Raw genomic sequence first — 21,139 nt, forward strand, 5'->3', positions numbered from 1 at the left:
GGGATTTGTTACATGAATAAGGGTATGAGTGATAGTAGTAATGGTTCATACATGATTACAAGCTATAGTTTATATTTTATGTTTATTGCCTCACTAAGGCATCGACTTAGCGTGTGATTGTTTCACACGTAGGTTACCAAAGTGAGAAGAGTAAAGAGCAATGTGGAGCAAGACAAGTCAGTTCTTCTTACCAAAGGTCAGATCAGAAGAAAAGTGAATAATATGTATTTTAATACATAAATTTCTAGTTGGCATGTATTCAAGATAATATATTGTATAAGCTCTGAATAGTTCGATAAAGGTTTTGAATAAGTTATATGTAATAATAAATTTTAAATTACTCACTATTTTATACAAGTAAAGGTTTTTGAAAAGTCAATGTGACATTTCAGACTCGGATACGGGTTGGGGTGTTACATTTAATGGTATCAGAGCTACAGTTTAACCGATTCTCGGCATAAACTAAAGTCCAAAGTGTCATAAAATATGTACATGCCAACACAGAGTAAAAATTTCTGATCTGATAGGGGAAGGAGTATGTTGTCTTGCCAATAGAATAAGATTTGTATAATATAGTAGAAATTGATTATAGAAATTGTCGAAGTGAATCGATAGCTGACAAATCTGATGGTGATAGCAATTCACTTACCCTGGCCAGACAAGATGAAGAGCAGAAACCTCAGAAAGTGTCTTATAAGATTAAAGGTTGATTTTAGAAAGTTTAAATCATATTAGAATAGTGAAAGAAGATCTTTATTGTTTTGAATCGGAAAAGCGATAGGGATTAGGTTTGTTAGTATGTGGATAAGATAGAATATGGTGAACACATGTCACCATAAGAACGTTAAAAAGATCGAATGACGTGGTGAGTAATTATAGAAGAACTCAAGGATAAGTGCATCAGTGACAATCGTATAAGATGTATAAAGTCAGAGCTTATATGTTTGAAACGAAGTGATAGTATTGAGCATAAACAAGAGTATGTTTATGATAAGGGTTTGCAGTTAAGATGGAAAGAGTTAGCGTTGGCTAACCAGAGTATGTGATAAAAATGTATTGGAATTATAAGATTATAAGATATTGTCAGGATATGATAACCAAAATATGAAATGGATCTGGATACAGTTGCATATTTTGAATCATAGTAATGTCGTATAGTAAAGGAAAAGGAAGTAAGGATTTGTATATTTGAGTAAAGCTGAGGATTGATAAGAAGAGTTTGAGAATGTATATATCAATGATCAGTTTATAAGACAAAGGAAGTTATGATGTTGAGTTTGAATAACGGAAATTTCAGGATGTATGAGAATGGAGGTGAAATTGACAAGTTAAGTAAATAAATTTTGAGATATTTTCGATTGGAAAGGATGTATGTGATTGGTTGACTAGGTTTGTGCCCTTGATTGGACAAATGTTATTGATTAATTGTCAGAGTAAAAGTTATAAGATTGGAAGAAAAGGTAAAGTTGAGTTAATCAATTATGATGTGAAATGAATGTAGTTGTGTATTCTGATCAGATAGCTATGATGTAGAAAAGAAGATAAGTATTTGCATGGAACCTTAAGGAAGGAAAATTCAAGTATAAGAAATGATAAAGAATGAAGTTTTGTATAAGTAAATGGGTTATCAAAGTTATGAGGATGCCATAAAGATTGATACATAGAGATGAGTATAAGTGGTAAGACAAGAGTATATGAACATGAAGGGAAAGATATGATTTGGGGTATAAGGAATAAATAAATGATTACTGGAGTAAAGAAATGAAAAAGAATTTAGTTAAAGGATCAGATACGATAAGGGTTATATGGAAGTGTAGATGATAATTTTGATATAAAGTAAGAAAAGTGTGCAAGGTGATGTAAAAAGATTCTTTAAAGTGTATGTTGAATCATATTTAAAGAAGATCTAATGTTGTGTTCTCGGTCAAATGATGTTGGAAAATGAGTTGGTTATTGTTATAAGACAATTAAAGAGGGATTTATGAGGTTAAGTGATGAAATGGATGTTACTGTCTACATGATTAGTGATATTATATGAAGTCGTAGAAATGGTCAAAGGAAAATGCATAATGGAAGGAGAGAAAAGACAAAGGGATTAAAGTTACTAGTTACTGTTTATATGATTAGTGACAGTAGATAAATGTATAAAAAAAAGTAGTTGAAGAAATAAAGGAAGAAAAGATTAAGAAAGGAGATAATATGAGAACAATAGAATATGTGTTCTTATTGATTCGTTCAGTGAAAATTCGAGGACGAATTTTCTTTAAAGGAGAGGAGATTTGTAACATCCTCAATACCGGGTTAGTGACCAAATTGTAAAGTTTTAGAAATTGGTGATTAAAGTAGGATAATTGAATAGTTTAATGATTTATTAGAAATATGATGAAGGTTATTTAGTAATTATGGAATGAATTAAAGGGTAAAATGGTCAATTGACTAGTAAGATTTTTATATTTCTTTTATAAGATAAGGAACCACGTGGAAAAGGAGAATTATCCAGAGTTTTCTTTCTTCTTCTTCCTTCTCCCGTATCTCCAAGCTCAAAGGTAAGTTTCTTTGTTTATGGATTAATTGTTGATTTTAAGGTTAGGTTTTGATTATTAGATGATAACTAAGCTTAAAGAAAGCTTAAGTTATCTTAAAATCAAAGTATGATGGAGTTAGGAGGGATTAAAGATTTGGGGTTCTTGGGTGAAATCTTAAAATAGAGTTCATTACTCAAATTGGAAGATAAATTTGATTTGTCAAGGGTTAAATTAAGAGATATGAAGTGATAAAATGAGTTTTGAAACATGCTGGAAATCTGGTATAATTCTTGAAGTTAATAAAGAGGAGAGGATATTAAGGTTCAAGACGAGATAAATGAGTTTGAATAGGAGTAAGTAAGTTAAGAATACGAAATGGAATGATATATGAAGTAATTAAGTTGAAAAGAGGGGATTTTCGGGCATAAATTGGATTTCTGGGCTATGTGCATCGATGCACATTCAAGGTGCACCGATGCATCAAGGGTAAATTTCTAGAAATTGTTCAGTGTGTATCGATGCACAGGAAGTGCATCGATGCACCCTTAAAAAATGGAAACATCGAATGTAATTTATGCATCGATGCACTTAAAGGGAAATAGAATTATACCTTTCTTTTGGTCTACGAAATGATAGATTGGAGTATATCAATTGGATACTGATATGTATCAATGTATGATCATATAGATATCGAGCACGAACAAGTCCCGGAACGATTATCAAGTCAAGATTCAATCGAAAGAGATGAAAACATAAAAGTGGATTAGAACTTAGTGAGGCTCAGGTGAGTGCATACAAGTTAGTTTATGATGTTTAATGGAAATAAGACTTGCGACAAGTCTATTTCCTATATTAGAATGCATTAATTTATGATCATAAGCATATGTTTGATTTGGGTATATGTGATATATATTACAATATGTGTTAAATGATTGTGTGAATACATGTATTGTGATAAGTATAGGAATTAATATGAATGGTCTATATGATTGCATGGGAATGTGAAATAGTTTATATGATAGGTGACCATACATGTTAATAGTATACGTGATCAATTATAATAATCAATATAATAGATTTATATGACTACATGAGAAAGGTGATGAGTTAAATAAGATTAGACTATAGAGTAATATGAGAATAATATATTAGTGAAGGGAATTGAGTATAAATGATTATACCAAACCATAAGATAAGTATTTACTTATAGGATAATATAATATAATATGAATATAAAATATAACTTTATGAGGAAGAATTGGGTGTTATATGATTTAGGTATGAAAATGATCTATGTGTAAGTAAATTACGTGATTATGTGACTATGTGTGAAATAGAGTAAACTAGGTAAGTATAAGGTATGTAAATATATGGCTATGGAACAAAGTATGTAATAATACAATGTTATTTGAGTTATTTAACAATAAGTCATAAGATTACATGCATATGTAACGTAAGTTATAAGTTAAGAAAATATGGGCTTACATGTATTTGCAGATATATATATATATATATATATATATATATATATGAATAAGGTATGATATATGTTTATGTAAAACCATGCAAAGTGATAGGAGAAGGGAACTACATGATTATGTGATCATATGAGAATGAAATAAAGATCCATGTGATATATGCCATGAGATATATGAAAGAAAAAGTATATGTGATAAGTAAATTGAATCATATGATTATATAAAGATGTTCTACGTGCAAGTGATCTATGTGTATGTGTGATTTATATGGAAATGAACTACTTGACTACGTGTGATCTTATAAAAATGTAATAAAAAGACTATGTGTATATGTGAATGTGTGATAACATAAAGATTAATGCCCATGTTATGTGTCATGAGAGCTAGAGGTATAGTTGGCATGCCAAGAGTCGAGGGTCTACGCGGTCCTTCGGGACATATATATATTCTTCGGAACATGTGTGAGGTCTTTTGAGACACATACTTGATCCTTGGCATATGTATATGATTCTTAAGGAATGATATGTGGTCCTTAGGGACAACCTTATATGGCACTTCGGTGCATTTCTACGCGGCACTTCGGTGACAGCATTAGTGCACAACCTCTATAAACTCACATATCTATAGTTCTCAGAAATGTACATGGGCTAGACAAAGATATAACAATAAATATATTACATGTGAAAAATATGCTTTTGTGATATATGTTGATATGTATATTGCACGAGTCATATGATGATATGTGTATTGTTTGGTTACATGAAGCATATGTTGGTTAATAAGGTTAAGTTCAAGAGGATATGATCAACACATATAAATAGTAATATGGATAGTGAAATAAGGCTAATGATAGAAATGATGAGTGAGGAATATATGTGTGTATATGTTTTTATATGTAATGATATATATTGCATATGCGTTACAGGGATTTGTTACATGAATAAGGGTATGAGTGATAGTAGTAATGGTTCATACATGATTACAAGCTATAGTTTATATTTTATGTTTATTGCCTCACTAAGTCATCGACTTAGCGTGTGATTGTTTCACACGTAGGTTACCAAAGTGAGAAGAGTAAAGAGCAATGTGGAGCAAGACATGTCATTTCTTCTTACCAAAGGCCAGATCAGAAGAAAGGTGAATAATATGTATTTTAATACATAAATTTCTAGTTGGCATGTATTCAAGATAATATATTGTATAAGCTCTGAATAGTTCGATAAAGGTTTTGAATAAGTTATATGTAATAATAAATTTTAAATTACTCACTATTTTATACAAGTAAAGGTTTTTGAAAAGTCAATGTGACACTTCGGACTCGGATCCGGGTCGGATACGGGTTGGGGTGTTACAATGTTGCATTGTTGTGTTTGGTTCGTTTAGCAGAAATATAAGATTACAATGTTTGGTTAAAGAATAAAATATTATTAGAATGTATATTTTATCAAATTTTCCTTATTATATATTTGTCTTTTTAACAAGTTGAATTCTACTATAATTTTACTATACTTAATTTATATATTTTCTTTAAAAAATTTAAATTCATAATATATATATATATATATATATATAGTTTACAAAATTGAAAAGATAAATAGGTTTAATGAAAGGCTAAAATTTTATTTTAACCCCTGAATTTCATATAAAATTCTAATTATGGATTTTTTTGTAAATCTAAAATAGTTTAAGGATAAATTTATAATTTAACATTCATAGTTTTTTTTATTCAACAACAGAAGAATGATATTTTTGAAAAAATATTTAAGGGTATTTTAGTCCAAAACGCTGGAAATGTAACAATACCTAAGGGAAGGGGAGTAATCACATTCTCGGTAATATACCCCAAAATACCATTGTTGGGAATAACTTATTACTGATGTTGGAAATGTTTGCCAACCAAACGAGGAATGACCTGAACCAAATGCCCCCTTACATATATTTTATTATAATTTTTTCGTCTTCTATGTTATTCTCTTTTCTACTCTTTAACCTTTTCTCTTTTTATATTTGTGTTTAAGTTCTTTAATAATTATTTTTTTTATAAAATTATAAATTTGCTATTATAGTATATTTTCATAATTAAATTTAATATCATCTTTTAAATTGATTTGTTGATTCACCCTTGATTTGAATTTTGAAGTTGATTTTTTTTATATTGACAAGTATTCATAATCACTCACTCATGCTTATCTTTCAAGTTATTTGTTCATATATTCTATTTTTCGAGTTTTTTGATTAAATTTTTTAAGCAATCTTTATATAATCCTATTTTTATTATTTTGTGGTTAATTTATGTTATTTAGTAATCTTTAAAAAAAATCATCATTGTGATTAATCTACTAGTTTATATAAAATTTTGTGTATTAAGATTATAATTTTAGTACATTTATTTGATAGAAATTAAGTGTTATTTCGTAAATAAAAAGTAAAAGATATGAAAAAATATTAAAAGTTCCAATCTAAGCAACATAGACTTATATATGCATGTGACAGTGAAGAGGATGAGTTAACGTGCTTGATTTGAGCCACATGGTTCATTGGATCTCAAAGCAAAGTGCTTAAACCTTATCCGATGATGGCTAATTTGAACATTCACAATAATGGGCGATGTTTGTATTTGGGTTTCGATTTAAATCCAATTGATTTATAAAAAACGTGAGAATTAAGCGTAAAAGTCGAACGTTTTTTTATTTAAAGGGATTTCATATTGATAGTAGTATAATTTTATAAAAATAAACTTATGGATAAAACAATCCAATTCTTATATATAACGCAAGAAGAGCGGTGGCTCTTATTTTTGGACATCAAACATGGAGAAAACCTCGTCTGACCATTACAAATCTATAGCTATCTTCTTCTTTGCATTCACTGGCGGCGCCACCACATCCTCCCTGGCCACGCCTCTCCGGAGGAAACCGTGCATTCAATGATGCCTCCTTTACGAAAACTCCTTTCATTTCTTTAACTCTGGTTTTACATTTTTTTTTCCTTTTTCATTTTCTCAGTGCCAAAATGGAAGTATTAACATAAATTTCTCAATACATTCAAACAATATTGCGCTATCTTGTCGTTCAAACCAGACAGTTTAGAATAATTTTTTTTTGTCTTGAAAAGGATCGTTGTCGTAATTGGATTTTGCCATTGTTTCCGGGTCCGCTTGCATCATGGCGGGCATTGTGAAACAACTGTTGGCAAGGCCGATACAGGTGGCGGATATGGTGACAAAGGCTGCGGATGAAGCACAATCTTTTAAACAAGAATGCCAAGAGATTAAAGCCAAGACCGACAAGCTAGCCGGCCTCCTCCGTCAAGTTGCCCGAGCTAGCAATGAAGTTTACGAACGCCCGACACGGAGAATCGTGGATGACACCGAACAAGTCCTTGACAAGGCCCTAACGCTCGTTCTCAAGTGTGGTAGAACTGGTCTCTTGGGGCGACTTTTCACCATTATTCCTGCAGCAGCCTTTAGGAAACTGTCGATGCAACTCGAGAATTCTATAGGAGATGTTTCGTGGCTTTTGGCTGTGTCGGGAGACAATAAAGATGATGAATATCTGGGTCTTCCTCCCATTGCGGCGAATGAACCTATATTATGTCTTATATGGGAACAAATCGCTATTCTTTACACAGGTACGATAGAAGAGCGGTGCGATGCTTCTGCTTCATTAGTGTCTTTGGCTCGGGACAATGATCGGTACGGTAAGCTGATCATCGAGGAAGGAGGAGTCCCTCCATTGTTGAAATTGGCAAAGGAAGGGAACCCCGAGGGTCAGGAGAATGCGGCAAGGGCAATTGGGTTGCTCGGACGTGACGCTGAAAGTGTCGAACAGATTGTCAATGCTGGTGTTTGTGCAGTGTTTGCGAAAATCCTCAAAGAAGGTCGAATGAAAGTTCAAACTGTGGTGGCTTGGGCTGTTTCCGAATTGGCTGCACATCACCCCAAATGCCAAGACCACTTTTCACAAAACAATATAATCCGGTTTCTAGTCAGCCATCTTGCCTTCGAGACCGTCGAGGAACATAGTAAGTATAGTATCGTGACCAAGCAAGCGTCATCGATTCATTCGGTTGTTTTGGCTAGTAAAAGTCCGGAAGATCCCCAGAAAAAGGACCCTGAAGGCCAGAGTCATATAGATCAATCGATGGGGAAACAAGCAGCAGCGCCTAGCCAAATGCAAAATGTGGTTACCAACACTATGGCTACCAAAGGCAAGAATGTTGGAAGCTCAGCAACACCACCGCTACCCAACAAACAAGCTAACCATCCCAAAGGCGCCCACCACCAAATTGCTGGTGCCAGGTCGCATCACCATGTCCCCATATCTGGAACTAGCATTAAGGGAAGGGAATTCGAAGACCCTGGCACTAAAGCACAAATGAAAGCAATGGCAGCAAGGGCTCTGTGGCAGCTTTGCAAGGGAAACCTCAGCATTTGTCGTAGCGTAACTGAATCCAGAGCTCTATTATGCTTTGCTATTTTGTTAGAGAAGAGCACCGACGACATTCGGTACTACTCTTCCCTTGCATTAATGGAGATCACGGCCGTGGCCGAGCAAAATCCTGACTTGAGACGCTCTTCTTTCAAACCTACTGCCCCTGCAGCCAAAGCAGTTCTCGACCAATTACTCAAAGTCATCGATAAGGGGGACTCGGACCTCCTCATTCCGTGCATAAAATCAATAGGGAACTTGGCGAGGACATTCCGAGCATCCGAAACGAGGGTCATCGGGCCGTTGGTGAAACTATTGGACGAAATGGAAGCTGAAGTTTCGATGGAAGGCGTGTTTGCACTTAACAAGTTTGCGTCACCGCAAAACTACCTCCATGTTAACCACTCGAAAGCCATAGTGGAGGCGGGCGGGGTGAAGCATTTGATCCAACTGGTTTACTTTGGGGAACAGATGGTGCAGTTTCCATCATTGACTCTTCTGTGTTACATTGCGTACAATATTCCCGACAGTGAAGTGCTTGCTCAAGAGGAAGTGCTAATAGTGCTAGAATGGGCATTAAAGCAAGCTCATTTAGCTGGAAATCCCGACATTGAAGGTTTATTACCAGAAGCAAAGAGTAGATTGGAACTCTATCAATCCAGAGGTTCAAGAGGATACCATTAAAATTCATCTCTGTGAAACATTTTATAGTTTCAATTTTGTAACTTCCATTCACCTTCATCAAATTATATATATCTATATATATATATATATAAATATATATATATATACATCTAGCATTCATCACACCAGTAACCTTTGTTTGATGTGCAAAGTCACGAGGAGTTTGAATTAAGATGACGAAAGTGAGCCCTTTCCTACTCAACAAAACCCTTTCTGCCATCAATAATGCATGCATCTAAAATCTAATCCCTCTTATGTTTCTTTTTTCAACATTTTTGTGTTGAAATATTTTTTTTCTCTAAAAAATACAAGCTTTTCATTTAATTGAAGGCCTAATAATTCATAAAGATTCAATTAAATTAATTAATTTTTGAAAGAAGGCCCGTAATTCTTATCATAACCGAAGGGCTTGAGGCCTGTGTTTGTGATATGGTAATGTAAGATTTTAGGTAATATTATCTTGTTTGCTTTTGTATTATTCTCAAAATGTAAGATTTTGGAGAAAAAATATTTTAGTTCTTTTTATTATAATATTATTTGATGGAGTTAATGTAATATTGTAAATAATAAATTTCTTGTTATATATATGTTTATTTAATTCTCTTGTAACAATTTATTCACCTCTATTATTATTTTATAATTTATTTTTATATAAACTTAATATTATCAGACATAAGTTAAAGATATATATTAATAATATATACAATATTTTTTAATATTGTATAATATTAATTACATTAATAATATATTAAATATAAAATTTATATAAAATCTAATTAATTTTTTTATAAACTTTCATATTAATACAGTATAAAATAATTTGATAATATTATATTTTCAATCATAAATTAAATAATATAACTTCCAGGAATTATTACTCAGATATAATGTTTGGTTATATGAACTAAGCCGCTTAAAAGCTTTAATTAAGAAAAGATAAAACTCGACGCCCAAACTCATTCAGTCTTCGTTGGTGACTGAATCTGTCAGTGATAGTGTTGGAGAAGAAATACAAGATCTCTATCTGTCCTATGTAATTCTCATGGAAAATCACATGAAGATTTATTGTTAACAATTAGGGGGATAAAAGAAATCAACTTTCGAGAAAAGATGCGTCGGGAGATCTCGATTTTGTTACAGCCTCGGTTCCTTCTTCTCTTGATTGCGCTATCGATTCTACTCATTTTCGCTTTCTCTGGAGCTAAGCGGGTGCGTTTTTAACTCTTTTTTATTCATTTCTAAATACCTATCTCTAGGATATGTGAATATATGTAGCCTTTGGATCTGAATTCGGATTATATTGTTTATTTCTTGCGTTTAGTACGCTAGAACAGGTTTGGGTTTCCATTTAGCTTTCATGAATTTGGTTGGCTTGGTTTCGTTTTGATTCTTGCGTTTAATACGGTAGAACAGACTTGTTTTTTCTATATCTGACACTAACATCGAAGTGACCAAGTCGGAGTAACATACGCCTAGTTTAAAGTTCATTTCTTTTGTAGTATACTGTTAAAATCTGAGCATTTTCTTGTTTCCAAGATTTGGAAAATATGCTTTTACAATCTGAGCATTTCCTTGTTTCTGAGTTTGAATTTTGCAAGTGAAAGGATTTTGTTGCTTTTCTGATTGTGTTTTGTTGAGATCAGCTTGAGTCTGCAATTTCTTTTGTATGTTTATTTAATATTGCTTCATTCTTCCAATCGCGATAGTTTAACTCAAAAATAGTTTGTATTAACTGATTTGCACTGAATTCTTGATTAGGAAGAAGAGAATATTGTAGAAGAGGAGCATGAAATCACCCACAGAGTATACTTGGATGTCGATATTGATGGCCAGCGTGTAGGTACAATGCCTTAACTTTCCTACTTGAAAAGGTGATGAGAAGAAATCTTACTTGTCCCTTTTCCAGCTTACATTGCTATAATATGTGTTTTACAGGTAGAATTGTTATCGGATTGTATGGTGAAGTTGTACCCAAAACTGTTGGTATGCTTCAATCTTCTGACCAGTAGTTTTAGTTGCAAAAAAACTTAATTCCTTGAAAGCATTGGCATATTTGTTGAGTACAAGCTACTCTCAGCCTTGTCATTTGTTGTCATTGTTGTGTGTGGTAAGCTTAGCTTTCAGCTAATCGGGTGTATTAATTTTCTTTTCCAATTGTTTCCATTTTTTAGATGTACTGTAACTTGTACATGTTGCTTAATATTGCTATTGTTTTCTGTGTGCAGAAAATTTCAGGGCTTTGTGTACAGGTACTTTTGTCTTTTTATGTTAGTTATGTACGAATAAAAAAAAAACAGTTCAGAGTATTTATAGTCCACAGTTTCAATTTTACATGGTAAATATGCTTAAATTCTTCCTTCGGAACTGCAGGGGAGAAAGGCAAAGGTGCTAATGGGAAAGCACTTCGTTACAAGGGAACACCCTTCCATCGCATAATATCTGGATTCGTGGTTCAAGGCGGTGATATAATTTATGGTGATGGAAGGGGAAGTGAATCTATATATGGTGGCACCTTTCGTGACGAGAACTTTAAGATAAAGAATTCATGCAGGTGTGTCCGTTTGGGAATGCTTTTGGAAAGCCAAAAGCACTTTTGGGCAGCAAAAACTTTCCCAAACAAGATAGTTTATTTTTTGAAAAAAACATTTCAAAAGTGCTTATTGGTCTAAACGCAGAAGCTATTAGTTAACTGCTTATCTTGTTTAGACAGAATTTTATGGAAGCAAATGCTTTCTGAACTTAAAAGCTTTAACATTGTCTTGATTTTCCGTTTAATGGTAAATTTATCTTCAAATATTCAGTCATTTCTCTCTTGATATTTTTTGCAGGTGTAGTTTCCATGGCCAATACAGGACCTGATTCTAATGGCTCTCAGTTTTTTATCACCACTGTCAAAGCCAGTTGGTAAGCTTTATGACCCAAAAACTATAAATTTGTGTGTGGAATTCTAATGTGGAGACTTATAAAGTTATAATCATCAAACAAAGCTTCCTATTAATATACTAATGGAAATGTGTCGATCATGAAAGATTAGAAACAGTGTTCTTGTTTATCCCAGTAGTAAGGGGAGATAGAACATCTCATTTGTCTTTAGAAAATAACTTGTTGGCTAATTTCTAATTGTGGTTTGATTTTTTTTCAGGTTGGATGGGGAGCATGTTGTTTTTGGTAAGGTTATTCAGGGCATGGACATTGTGTTTATGATCGAAGGGGGAGCCGGGACTTACAGCGGGAAACCTAGAAAGAAAGTCATAATCACCGACTCCGGAGAGATTCCCAAGAACAGATGGGATGAGGAAACATGAAGCTCCCTTGTTATATAAAAACAGCAGAGATTTCTTTTCTTTTCTTTTTTGGTGTGTCTTGACTTTGCTGATTTCTTTCTAATATAATTGTTTCATATTTTGCTCCATTGTATCATTTCCTTCATGAACTAGTAACTTAGATCCAAGACCAGCAGTCTTCACATTAAAATATTTAGTTATTATATCGGCAACTAACACAAACAATTCCAAGCAATTCCAGGAAATGGGTGTGTTATTGTCCGTTTGCTGCATATTTAGATATGGGAATGGAAATGACTTTACAGATATCATTGAATAAAAGCACTAAAATTATCTTATATATTTATGTCGGATATATACACGTATATTTGACAGTACATCAAATAGATGTTATTTTTAAATATCTTCTCTAGTATTAATATTTGGATTTAGATGAACATGGTCAAAGCGAAAATATCCATTAAGAAATGGCCTGTTCGATCTGAAAAACATTAAGAAATGGTTCCATTTCATTAACAAATCAACAATGTTTAAGGTAAAAGAAGCATATTACTCTTTAGTTCTCCATTGCAGCTCAATCTGAATCCGTCCATTTTTGGAGTCTATGAGATGGTATCTCTCGTTGATTCTTTTGTTGATAACAACGTCTGAAAGATTGATATCCACAAAACCTAGCCTTTCCTGTTCCATTAGAAACACATATGGTTAACATAGACACATGCATGCATAAATGCATTTAGGTATGTTTGTCTATTCATGTAGAATAGAGCCGAACATTTTAGACATCCACGGCGCATCCCTTGGGAAAATGGGTCAAACACGGGTCCCTTGGAAACCTACGTCACTTAAAATAAGCATGGCAGATAATGCTACATAACATTAACATGCAATGCACTGGTGGAAAGAGTACCTTTGAGAGCCGCAGGCCCATCCTTGATGAACTGCTGCAAATTTCAAGATGAATTTTATCACCATGGGGAGGTTCATCTAACATAAACTTGAACTCCTCTTCCCATCTTGGATCTCTGTTTTTCTTTACTTTCTGCACAAAACAATGTCATTTTTAATAAATACAAGCAACCGATGTACTCTACTGATTTGGTGCTATTCAGACAAAATAGCATGCCTTAGTCTTTCTCTTCTCGCCCCTAAAGAAGATACGCACATAAGGATTAGTGTGGCTCTTCCCTTCAATATGTTCTGCTTCATGGACTATGATTACAAGCATACCTCCACCATCAGGTGTATTATCAGGAGCCCTCTGCAATGTTCTCGACTCCTGGAAAGTTTTCTGTATTTCTTCTTCTTTGAAGGGTTTATACGTTAGTTCCACCACAAGCTGTCCGCGGGACTTGTCCTTTGCAGACTCTTCTGCGCCCTTATTTTTAAGGAGTTCAAGGGTCATAACTTTTGGTTCGTCCGGGGCTAGATCTTGCAATGGAACCTCATTCATACCCATTTTGTCATGCTTCCCAAGCTGAGAAACAGAACTAATATTTAAGGGAACGACTGATGAAAAAAACAGGACACTTGGGATCAGTAAAAAACTACGAAAACTTACTTTCTCCCAGTCAATAACCTGAAGTTTTAAGACCTGGGTTTGAGGATCTTTAACTGTTACATTGAACTCCTCATTCCATTCTGGGTTCAAATTCTTCATCTTCACGGTGGTTTTTTTAGCTGGAAGCTTACTCTCTGTTAGCTTTATTTTCACATAAGGGTCTGATGAACCCAAAAGATCTTTCTTTATTAGCTGCATTGCCCTTATAACTTTCACATGGAGAATCCCTACAGGTCGATCAAAAGCTCTGCATGTTCAAATGGATTTACAAGTCAGGGCCGAAAGAGTGAAAGTTAAAAATGGCAAATGTAACATAGAATATAACATGAGCTGTCTTGAAGCTTACTTTGCCGGATCCAGAACTTCTACTCGCAGAGTTTTCGGCCAAAGATACATGTTTGCTACCTGATATTTGATGATCTCCTGCATGACATTGTCTTATAAACATTCAAAACTATGATTCATATAGACAGAAATCGGTTGGGGGCATTAATGATAATTTTTTCCCGTCTCCAAAACAAGAAGTAAGCGTAGATAAAACTTGTGCATTTAGAAGAAAGATGCCTAAAAGAGATGGCACTTCTGGTGAAAGAAATGGAATTTGCAACATTTTATAAAGCGTATACAATAACCATTCAGATGAGAAACTTAAGAAAGAGACAACAAGATAGAGCACCAAATGACATTTTACCTGGACAACCCTGTAGAGAATAGGTATTGACATGAGATCAATGCCTACGAGCTTCAATCCAAAGTCAACATGGGGCTGCAGACAAGAAAAAAAAGGAACTAATCACTATTCATAGAAAAGTGAAAGGGAAAGGGACAATGCATCCAAAAGAGAGAAAGTGCACGAATTGTTGTATGTAGAAACAACGACATGGTTATCCCATTTCGCAAATGCTGTTTGTGCATTTGAATTCAATTAAGAGTGATCCATACAAATTCCTCTTATTTTTTCACAAGAATGACAGAACATATAAATAATAGTTTATCTCAACATCCCTATAGACAGGATGATCTTGGAAAAAAGTCTATGGGAAGCTAGGATTTATTTATTGAAGGTCAACGTGCTGAATACCAAAAAAATAAAAAGGAAAAAAATTATCTGATTGATTTTGGAGATTAAAATATCATTCTGAAACTCGGTAGCACTTCCATCATGAAATTTAAAAATCACATCTTTAAGTGAAATCTCGGTACCAGTGTATAAAAGATCAGAGAATACCATAGCTCGTGCACAATGGCCTGTGAACCATCAAGACTGCCCCACGTCCTAGAGCATATAGCCTATCTACTTGAAGCCTAAAGACTCGATCGAACATTCAATTATTTGTAGTCATGAAGTAAATTAGAACTCTAAGGGAGTTAACGCTATACTTTGGCTACCTTTATGTTTGGTGTACTAAAAACTATTCCATTTTCTATTAGTTCATTTACGTACTACATACATGTCTAAGAAACGGCACACCTAGCATTTACTTTACGTGGATAGCCACAAAATTTGTAGCTAAAATCTAAAATATACTTCAACACAATAAAATGTCGAATCATCAAAGATATAAATAAGGGAATTTGTATTTAAACTAATCCATAATCTAAAACCTTAATACCTTTTCCATCAAGGACACAAAAATATTTGCAAAACATGGAAAACTTGGGACCAGTGGCTTCAAGGTAATGCGTGGCATGGCAAACACTTGCAAATCAATAACCTGGAACAATCCGAGCAACACATTTATCAAACAACCTCTCCCAGTTCAACATAAATAGTTCAGTGTAAAAAAGTAATAACCTGAACAGTTGCTTTCATTCCATATGCTCTTACGGCAATAGTAACATTTGGATTTGCAGCCCATTTTATTAATGGTTCCATGATTAACTCCTCCTCTTCCGTGACATAAACTTTCATACCTATAAATGAGAAGCAGACTAAAAAGATCAGGGAGAAATCTGAAGAAAAATAAAAGAAAATAACTAAATTAAACTTTCAAAAATGTCTTTTTTATATGAAAATGTGGGCTTGAAAAACTGAACATTTGTGGGGAGAGTATGTTGCTTCTGTTTCTGCATCTAAACAGCTAATCCAGAAGGTACTCATCTATTTTGGTGTATGGGAAAGAGGGAACCGACCTTTATCATGTGGCCTGAACTTTATCTCAGCATGCAGTGCAAAGTATTTAAATTAACATAATAAATAATTTACCTCGTCTTTTAATTTAAGTGACTTTTACCTTGTCTTTTTTGTGAATAGTTTACATAATAAATAAATTACCCTTGGATTTTACGTGACGTGCTGAGTTTTCCAATAATGTACCACATCCTAGAAAGTAGCATTCCAGAATAACGTACATGCTAAATACAATACCATTTATGCTATATCCAATACCTATTCAAGATCACCAAGCAGAGTTCTCAGTATTTACCCAGCTTCTCCTGGAGATGACTTTCAAAAAGAAAGGAAAAGGACAAATGGCAATAGATTGGCTGGTGGTAGAACAACCATTAAAGAGTAATTGATTCACTAACCTTGGAAAGTTGGCGGCAAAGATCCTAATGTAAATGTCTCAAACTCAACAGCATCAATTTTATATTGTGAAATTTGTTCATCAATTATAGGTTTGGCAATATTCTTCGCAGTTGTACAGATGGCCTACAAAAGAACAAATACATGAAGAAAGAGCTAAGAAAAAGCATATAACGAAAAGAAAAGGATACCAAGAAAAGGCTACTGTCAGTGGGGACTAGAAGTTAAACCTTGTTAAGATTTGGCCACATATATTCCAAAAACTTGTTTAGCCAGTCAACCTACTCAAAAGCCAAAACAAAAAAGGGAAAGTAGTTTTAAGATTCCTTGCAGTAAGAAGGCATCAGGACATGGGAAGAATGTGACAGACACTAACGATATTTACGTACGCGTTCATAGTCTGGGTTTTTTACCCAGAAAGGTATCTCTGGAAGCATCTTCTTTAATGTTTCGGGATCTTCATCGACCAATGGCTGGATTCCAGGATCCTGGACAAACAAATGTGCACATAAATGTAACTCCATAAAACGAAAACAAAAGAGAAAGATATCAAATATGTCAACTGACTTTCTTCCCTTCAGCTCTCCCTGACCTGTGCATTCATTTTTTTCACATTTTTTCCCAAGCAACTAGGAGGGAAGCTACCCTGATTTCTACTCAACTCATTTGTAGCTTACTTTCTGTTAAAATAGCTCTAGAGGCCCTGGTACTAGAATCAAAACTAAACCATGAAGTCAGAATTTCAAACAACATAAGTGTACGATGTGATTAATCTAAAGAATTTGAGTTTACTCTGAATGCTACGAATCCCACCAGTTACCGGATTGAAGAATTTAACGGGTTAATTAATTCATTCCGGATTAAAAAAGGAGTAAGTAAACTATTTAACTACTTCCCCCACGGTAATACACATGCTATTTTCTTAAGCGATCTTAAAATTTTCAAAAGCTATTTCTGTCTAATAGGCATCTATTAATCATCTAATAAACTATTTCTCCGATAAAAACCATCAAAGGAATGAACATATTTTAACCAGAAATCCATGTATAAAATGAGCATCAAACTATGTTGTGTTTGGTTATAAAAACAAAAACAAACATAAATAGGTAGATAAATAAATAAAAGTAAAAGAAACTTCAATCTAAGAACTCTAAGCTTAAAACATTTCTACTGCATTTTTAACCCGAAATAACAAAAGAGCAATGAAAGAACAAGGATTACCGTGACATCGCTAGGATCGATGTGGATGAAGAAGTAATATCCGATCACAAGACCCGCTGTCATACCAAATCCGAATCCAAAAGGCCCAACACAAAACCAAAAAAACCCATCGAATCAAACGCACAAACGGTAATTAAAGCCTAGAATCACGAATTTCTTTGGATCAATCGATCTCGTTAATGAAAATCTTCTTCCCCGAAATCTAACCGGGAAATCAAACGAGCATTTACTAATTGCAGCGGCAAATCAAAGTTAAAACATCGGAGTAATGGAATTGTCCTTCACTGATCATTACTTGGGAAATTTAAAAGCCAAGGTCAATTTAAATTCATATCGGTAGGAAGTTCCGTATGTTAAATGTTAATTGAAAGAATTGTGAAAGAAGAACTAAAAGGACGGGGGAGATGAACAGGTAATAGACCTCCTCTAACGGACACTGATGATTAACGAATCATCAAAGAGCTTTGCATAACTAATTTTTTATTTATTGGGTCCACTACACTTAGATGAGACACATGCACAAAGTCGGATAAAAAATCGATCCGGATCAGATACAAATCGATTCAGTTTTTTCACCTAGCCAAAAAATCAGATTTTAAAAAAATCGGTTCGAATCCTAACCGTTTTGGAGGGCCGGATGGTGTAACCGGTTTTGGTTTAAAAAAACTGATTTAAAAAAAAACCGGTGGTGATGAGCAACACTACTTCGAGGTTTCCCCTGACGAAAGATTTAATTGTGTTAGGGTTGATATTTGTAGCATGATAAACAAAAAATTACAAAAATAAGATTTGAGTGATGTTTAGGTGTTGTGTAATAAGATTTGAGAAAGTTGTAATCAACCAAATACATCCTCAATCTATTTATACATGTTTAGGGTGGAAAAATGGTGATTTTTTTTAGGAAAAAAAAAACGGTCACAAAACCCCCCCAACGACTATATTAACGGCTAGTTTTTAAAATCCCAGATCGGATTTCCCCCCGAAAAAACCGGTTTTTATCCTTTTTTTCTCGAAAAATCTGGGTTTTTATATGGTTTTTTTCAAACCGGTTTTTAATCCAGTAAAAAAACCGATCGTCTAATTTTTTTCTCAAACCGGTTATACTATTCGGTTTTTAAATATACGATCCGGTTTTAAAAAAAAGGCTTTTCCCAAATCCAATTTCAGATATTTTTTTACGTAAAATCAAATATTTGAATTTTTTATGCACCTCTAATTGAGACCACTCAAATTGACAACAAAACAGTTCTGCTTCTAAATTATATCCTAAACCAAAACATGGATACATTCTATTAAAAATTTAATTGCAGTAAGTTGCAATTATAGAATTTATGTATTATATTTTAGATTGTATTTTGATTTTCACTTAAAAATAAATAACTAAATAAATCTTTATACGTTTCGATAGAAGCAAAACGATACCTAAGTTAAAACCATATTAAAATTTCACATCAACATCTACAGGGGTCATTTTACTCCTGTTGAATGTATAGGGATTAATTTGTCCATTCCTCTTTAATAGGAGGACCATAATACAATTGACAAGGCATTCTTAAAACTGTAAAACAAGATTGAACTGAGAATAATAAATTTGAATCGAAAAGGGTAAATTAAATACCATTATATTAAAATATTTATATTTCACTTTCTTTTTTTTTACTTGAATTTATTTTTTATGAAACATATTCTAAAATGAAAAAAAAAAATCATCTAAATGATTGATGCTCTAGTGGTCCATTTTCATTCAACAATAGGTCGATGAGACTAATTTTCAATCCTTAAATTCTAAAATGATAGGTTTTTATATTTAATTTTATTACTTTTGAAAAGAGTTTGAGAAAATTTAAACCAATAAAATAGTAGATGTCTATGATATGAGTTCGTCGCGTTTGAGGTGATCATAAACAAGGACAAACACAAGATTTTATACAATGAATGTAAATTTTTGTGAAGTTATATTAAAAATTTAAAGATACACAGTTATAATATTAATAAAAATTATTTAAATTACATGAAATTAACATATTTTAAGAGTACGACCCTTAAACCCTCATATTATCATCCATGATTATAAAAGATATTGAATTTTTTACGGTGACTGAAAATGAACATAAAATCTTAATTTTTAAGAAATGAAAATGAGATGGAATGAAGAAAAGAGAGTATAACTTTCAAATCAGAATAAAGAATTGCCATGTAATCTAATCATTTATTATTTTTTGAAATAACAAATCAGTGTTAAAATTGATATAGAACTTAAAGTTTAGGGATTAATAATGTAGTTTACCCAAATAGAAAAATAGCAATTAAAAACTCATACAATAACATTCTTATATAAAGCAATTGTCAAAAATAAACTCACTTACTTTTCTGAACCAACAACCGGTTTCGGGGGTAATTTTCCTAATAAATCACCGGTGATTGGTATATTTATCGATCTAACATCGATCAGATTATATTTTCTGATCTAACACCCGTATCAGTAAAGCACACCCCCTGAACCGCGTTATACGTTGATTTGGCGTCACGTGGGGTATAGCGCGGTGCAGGGGGCGCTATACCCCTAAATACCCAACCCTTCACGTCCCATCCTCCCTATAAATACCCCCATCCTCAATCACTTTTATCACACCAAATTCTCTCAAATTCCCCATCATTTCCTCATCAATTGTTACTTGATGACAACAAAAGTGGACACGTTTTTCTGGTGTGTCATGGGTTTCTACAATGACCACATCTTCTGTCTTGTCTAGATCTTTCTCGAATATCCATATCGCAATGAATTCGATTGGATTTTGGACGACCACGCTCCCTCAATAAACTCGGATTTGGTACAACCGGAAGCCAATCTTGAACCTCATTAGGGTCTTTGTCATTACCTATGAGGGGGAAACTCAAATTCGTATACCTTAAAAACTTCAGATAGTATGTATATGGGATCCACAAAATGGTTATAGTCTTGACGTGTATGCGAGTAAGCTGCTATCACATGAGAGCATGGATACTTCAGAGCTTGAAAAAACCCGCAGTCGCACGTTCTGTCCCTTAGATGTACTCTTAACGACACAGCTTCAATCCCTTGAAGAGGTCGCTGCAACTCTGTGACACGAAACATTTCATGCCTTATTGAGAAGCTTGTTACAGACATTCCATTTGATACAGCAATTTTTTCTGTAGATCTGCAACTAATCTAGGGTGATAGACATGACCGCCTTGCATCCAGGTTTGAGCTTATCCCCCGAGTTTCGTAAAAAGCACCCCCAAACGAAAATATATAGCTTTTACCAAAGCCGCTACAGGTAAGTGATGTGTACCATTTAAGGTTGAATTGATTGCCTCAGCTAAGTTGGTCGTCATGTGTCCATATCGATATCCACCATCATATGCGTTCGTCCACATTTCTTTATCGATGAGGCTGATGTAATTGTA

The 21,139-nt window shown here is 33.7% G+C and overlaps 3 protein-coding genes across 3 annotated transcripts; 2 read left to right on the forward strand and 1 right to left on the reverse strand.

Annotated features, from left to right (window-relative positions):
* The first annotated feature begins 7,167 nt into the window (after window positions 1-7,167).
* LOC120128012 lies at window positions 7,168-9,161 on the forward strand. The gene has a single exon (XM_039145795.1). It carries the CDS (start codon window positions 7,168-7,170, stop codon window positions 9,115-9,117), a length of 1,950 nt encoding a protein of 649 aa, XP_039001726.1. The 3' UTR covers window positions 9,118-9,161.
* Window positions 9,162-10,031: 870 nt separating this feature from the next.
* Window positions 10,032-12,568, forward strand: LOC120128007 (peptidyl-prolyl cis-trans isomerase CYP21-1-like). The gene is made up of 7 exons (XM_039145792.1): window positions 10,032-10,326; window positions 10,876-10,957; window positions 11,053-11,100; window positions 11,343-11,366; window positions 11,488-11,662; window positions 11,938-12,021; window positions 12,260-12,568. Exons 1-7 carry the CDS (start codon window positions 10,228-10,230, stop codon window positions 12,420-12,422), a joined length of 675 nt encoding a protein of 224 aa, XP_039001723.1. The 5' UTR covers window positions 10,032-10,227; the 3' UTR covers window positions 12,423-12,568.
* A 313-nt stretch (window positions 12,569-12,881) lies between these two features.
* On the reverse strand, window positions 12,882-17,803 carry LOC120128130 (synaptotagmin-1-like; the record flags this gene model as incomplete). The annotated part of the gene is made up of 12 exons (XM_039145895.1): window positions 12,882-13,082; window positions 13,312-13,443; window positions 13,528-13,878; window positions 13,963-14,209; window positions 14,309-14,385; window positions 14,654-14,728; window positions 15,576-15,677; window positions 15,758-15,876; window positions 16,492-16,615; window positions 16,720-16,770; window positions 16,879-16,977; window positions 17,711-17,803. Coding segments are annotated over 12 exons (1,602 nt in total), but the record flags the coding sequence as incomplete, so codon positions are not given.
* Between the last annotated feature and the right edge of the window lie 3,336 nt (window positions 17,804-21,139).

Source organism: Hibiscus syriacus, unplaced genomic scaffold (assembly GCF_006381635.1).
Source record: "Hibiscus syriacus cultivar Baekdansim isolate YM2019G1 unplaced genomic scaffold, ASM638163v2 tig00110474_pilon, whole genome shotgun sequence".
Lineage (NCBI taxonomy): Eukaryota > Viridiplantae > Streptophyta > Magnoliopsida > Malvales > Malvaceae > Hibiscus > Hibiscus syriacus.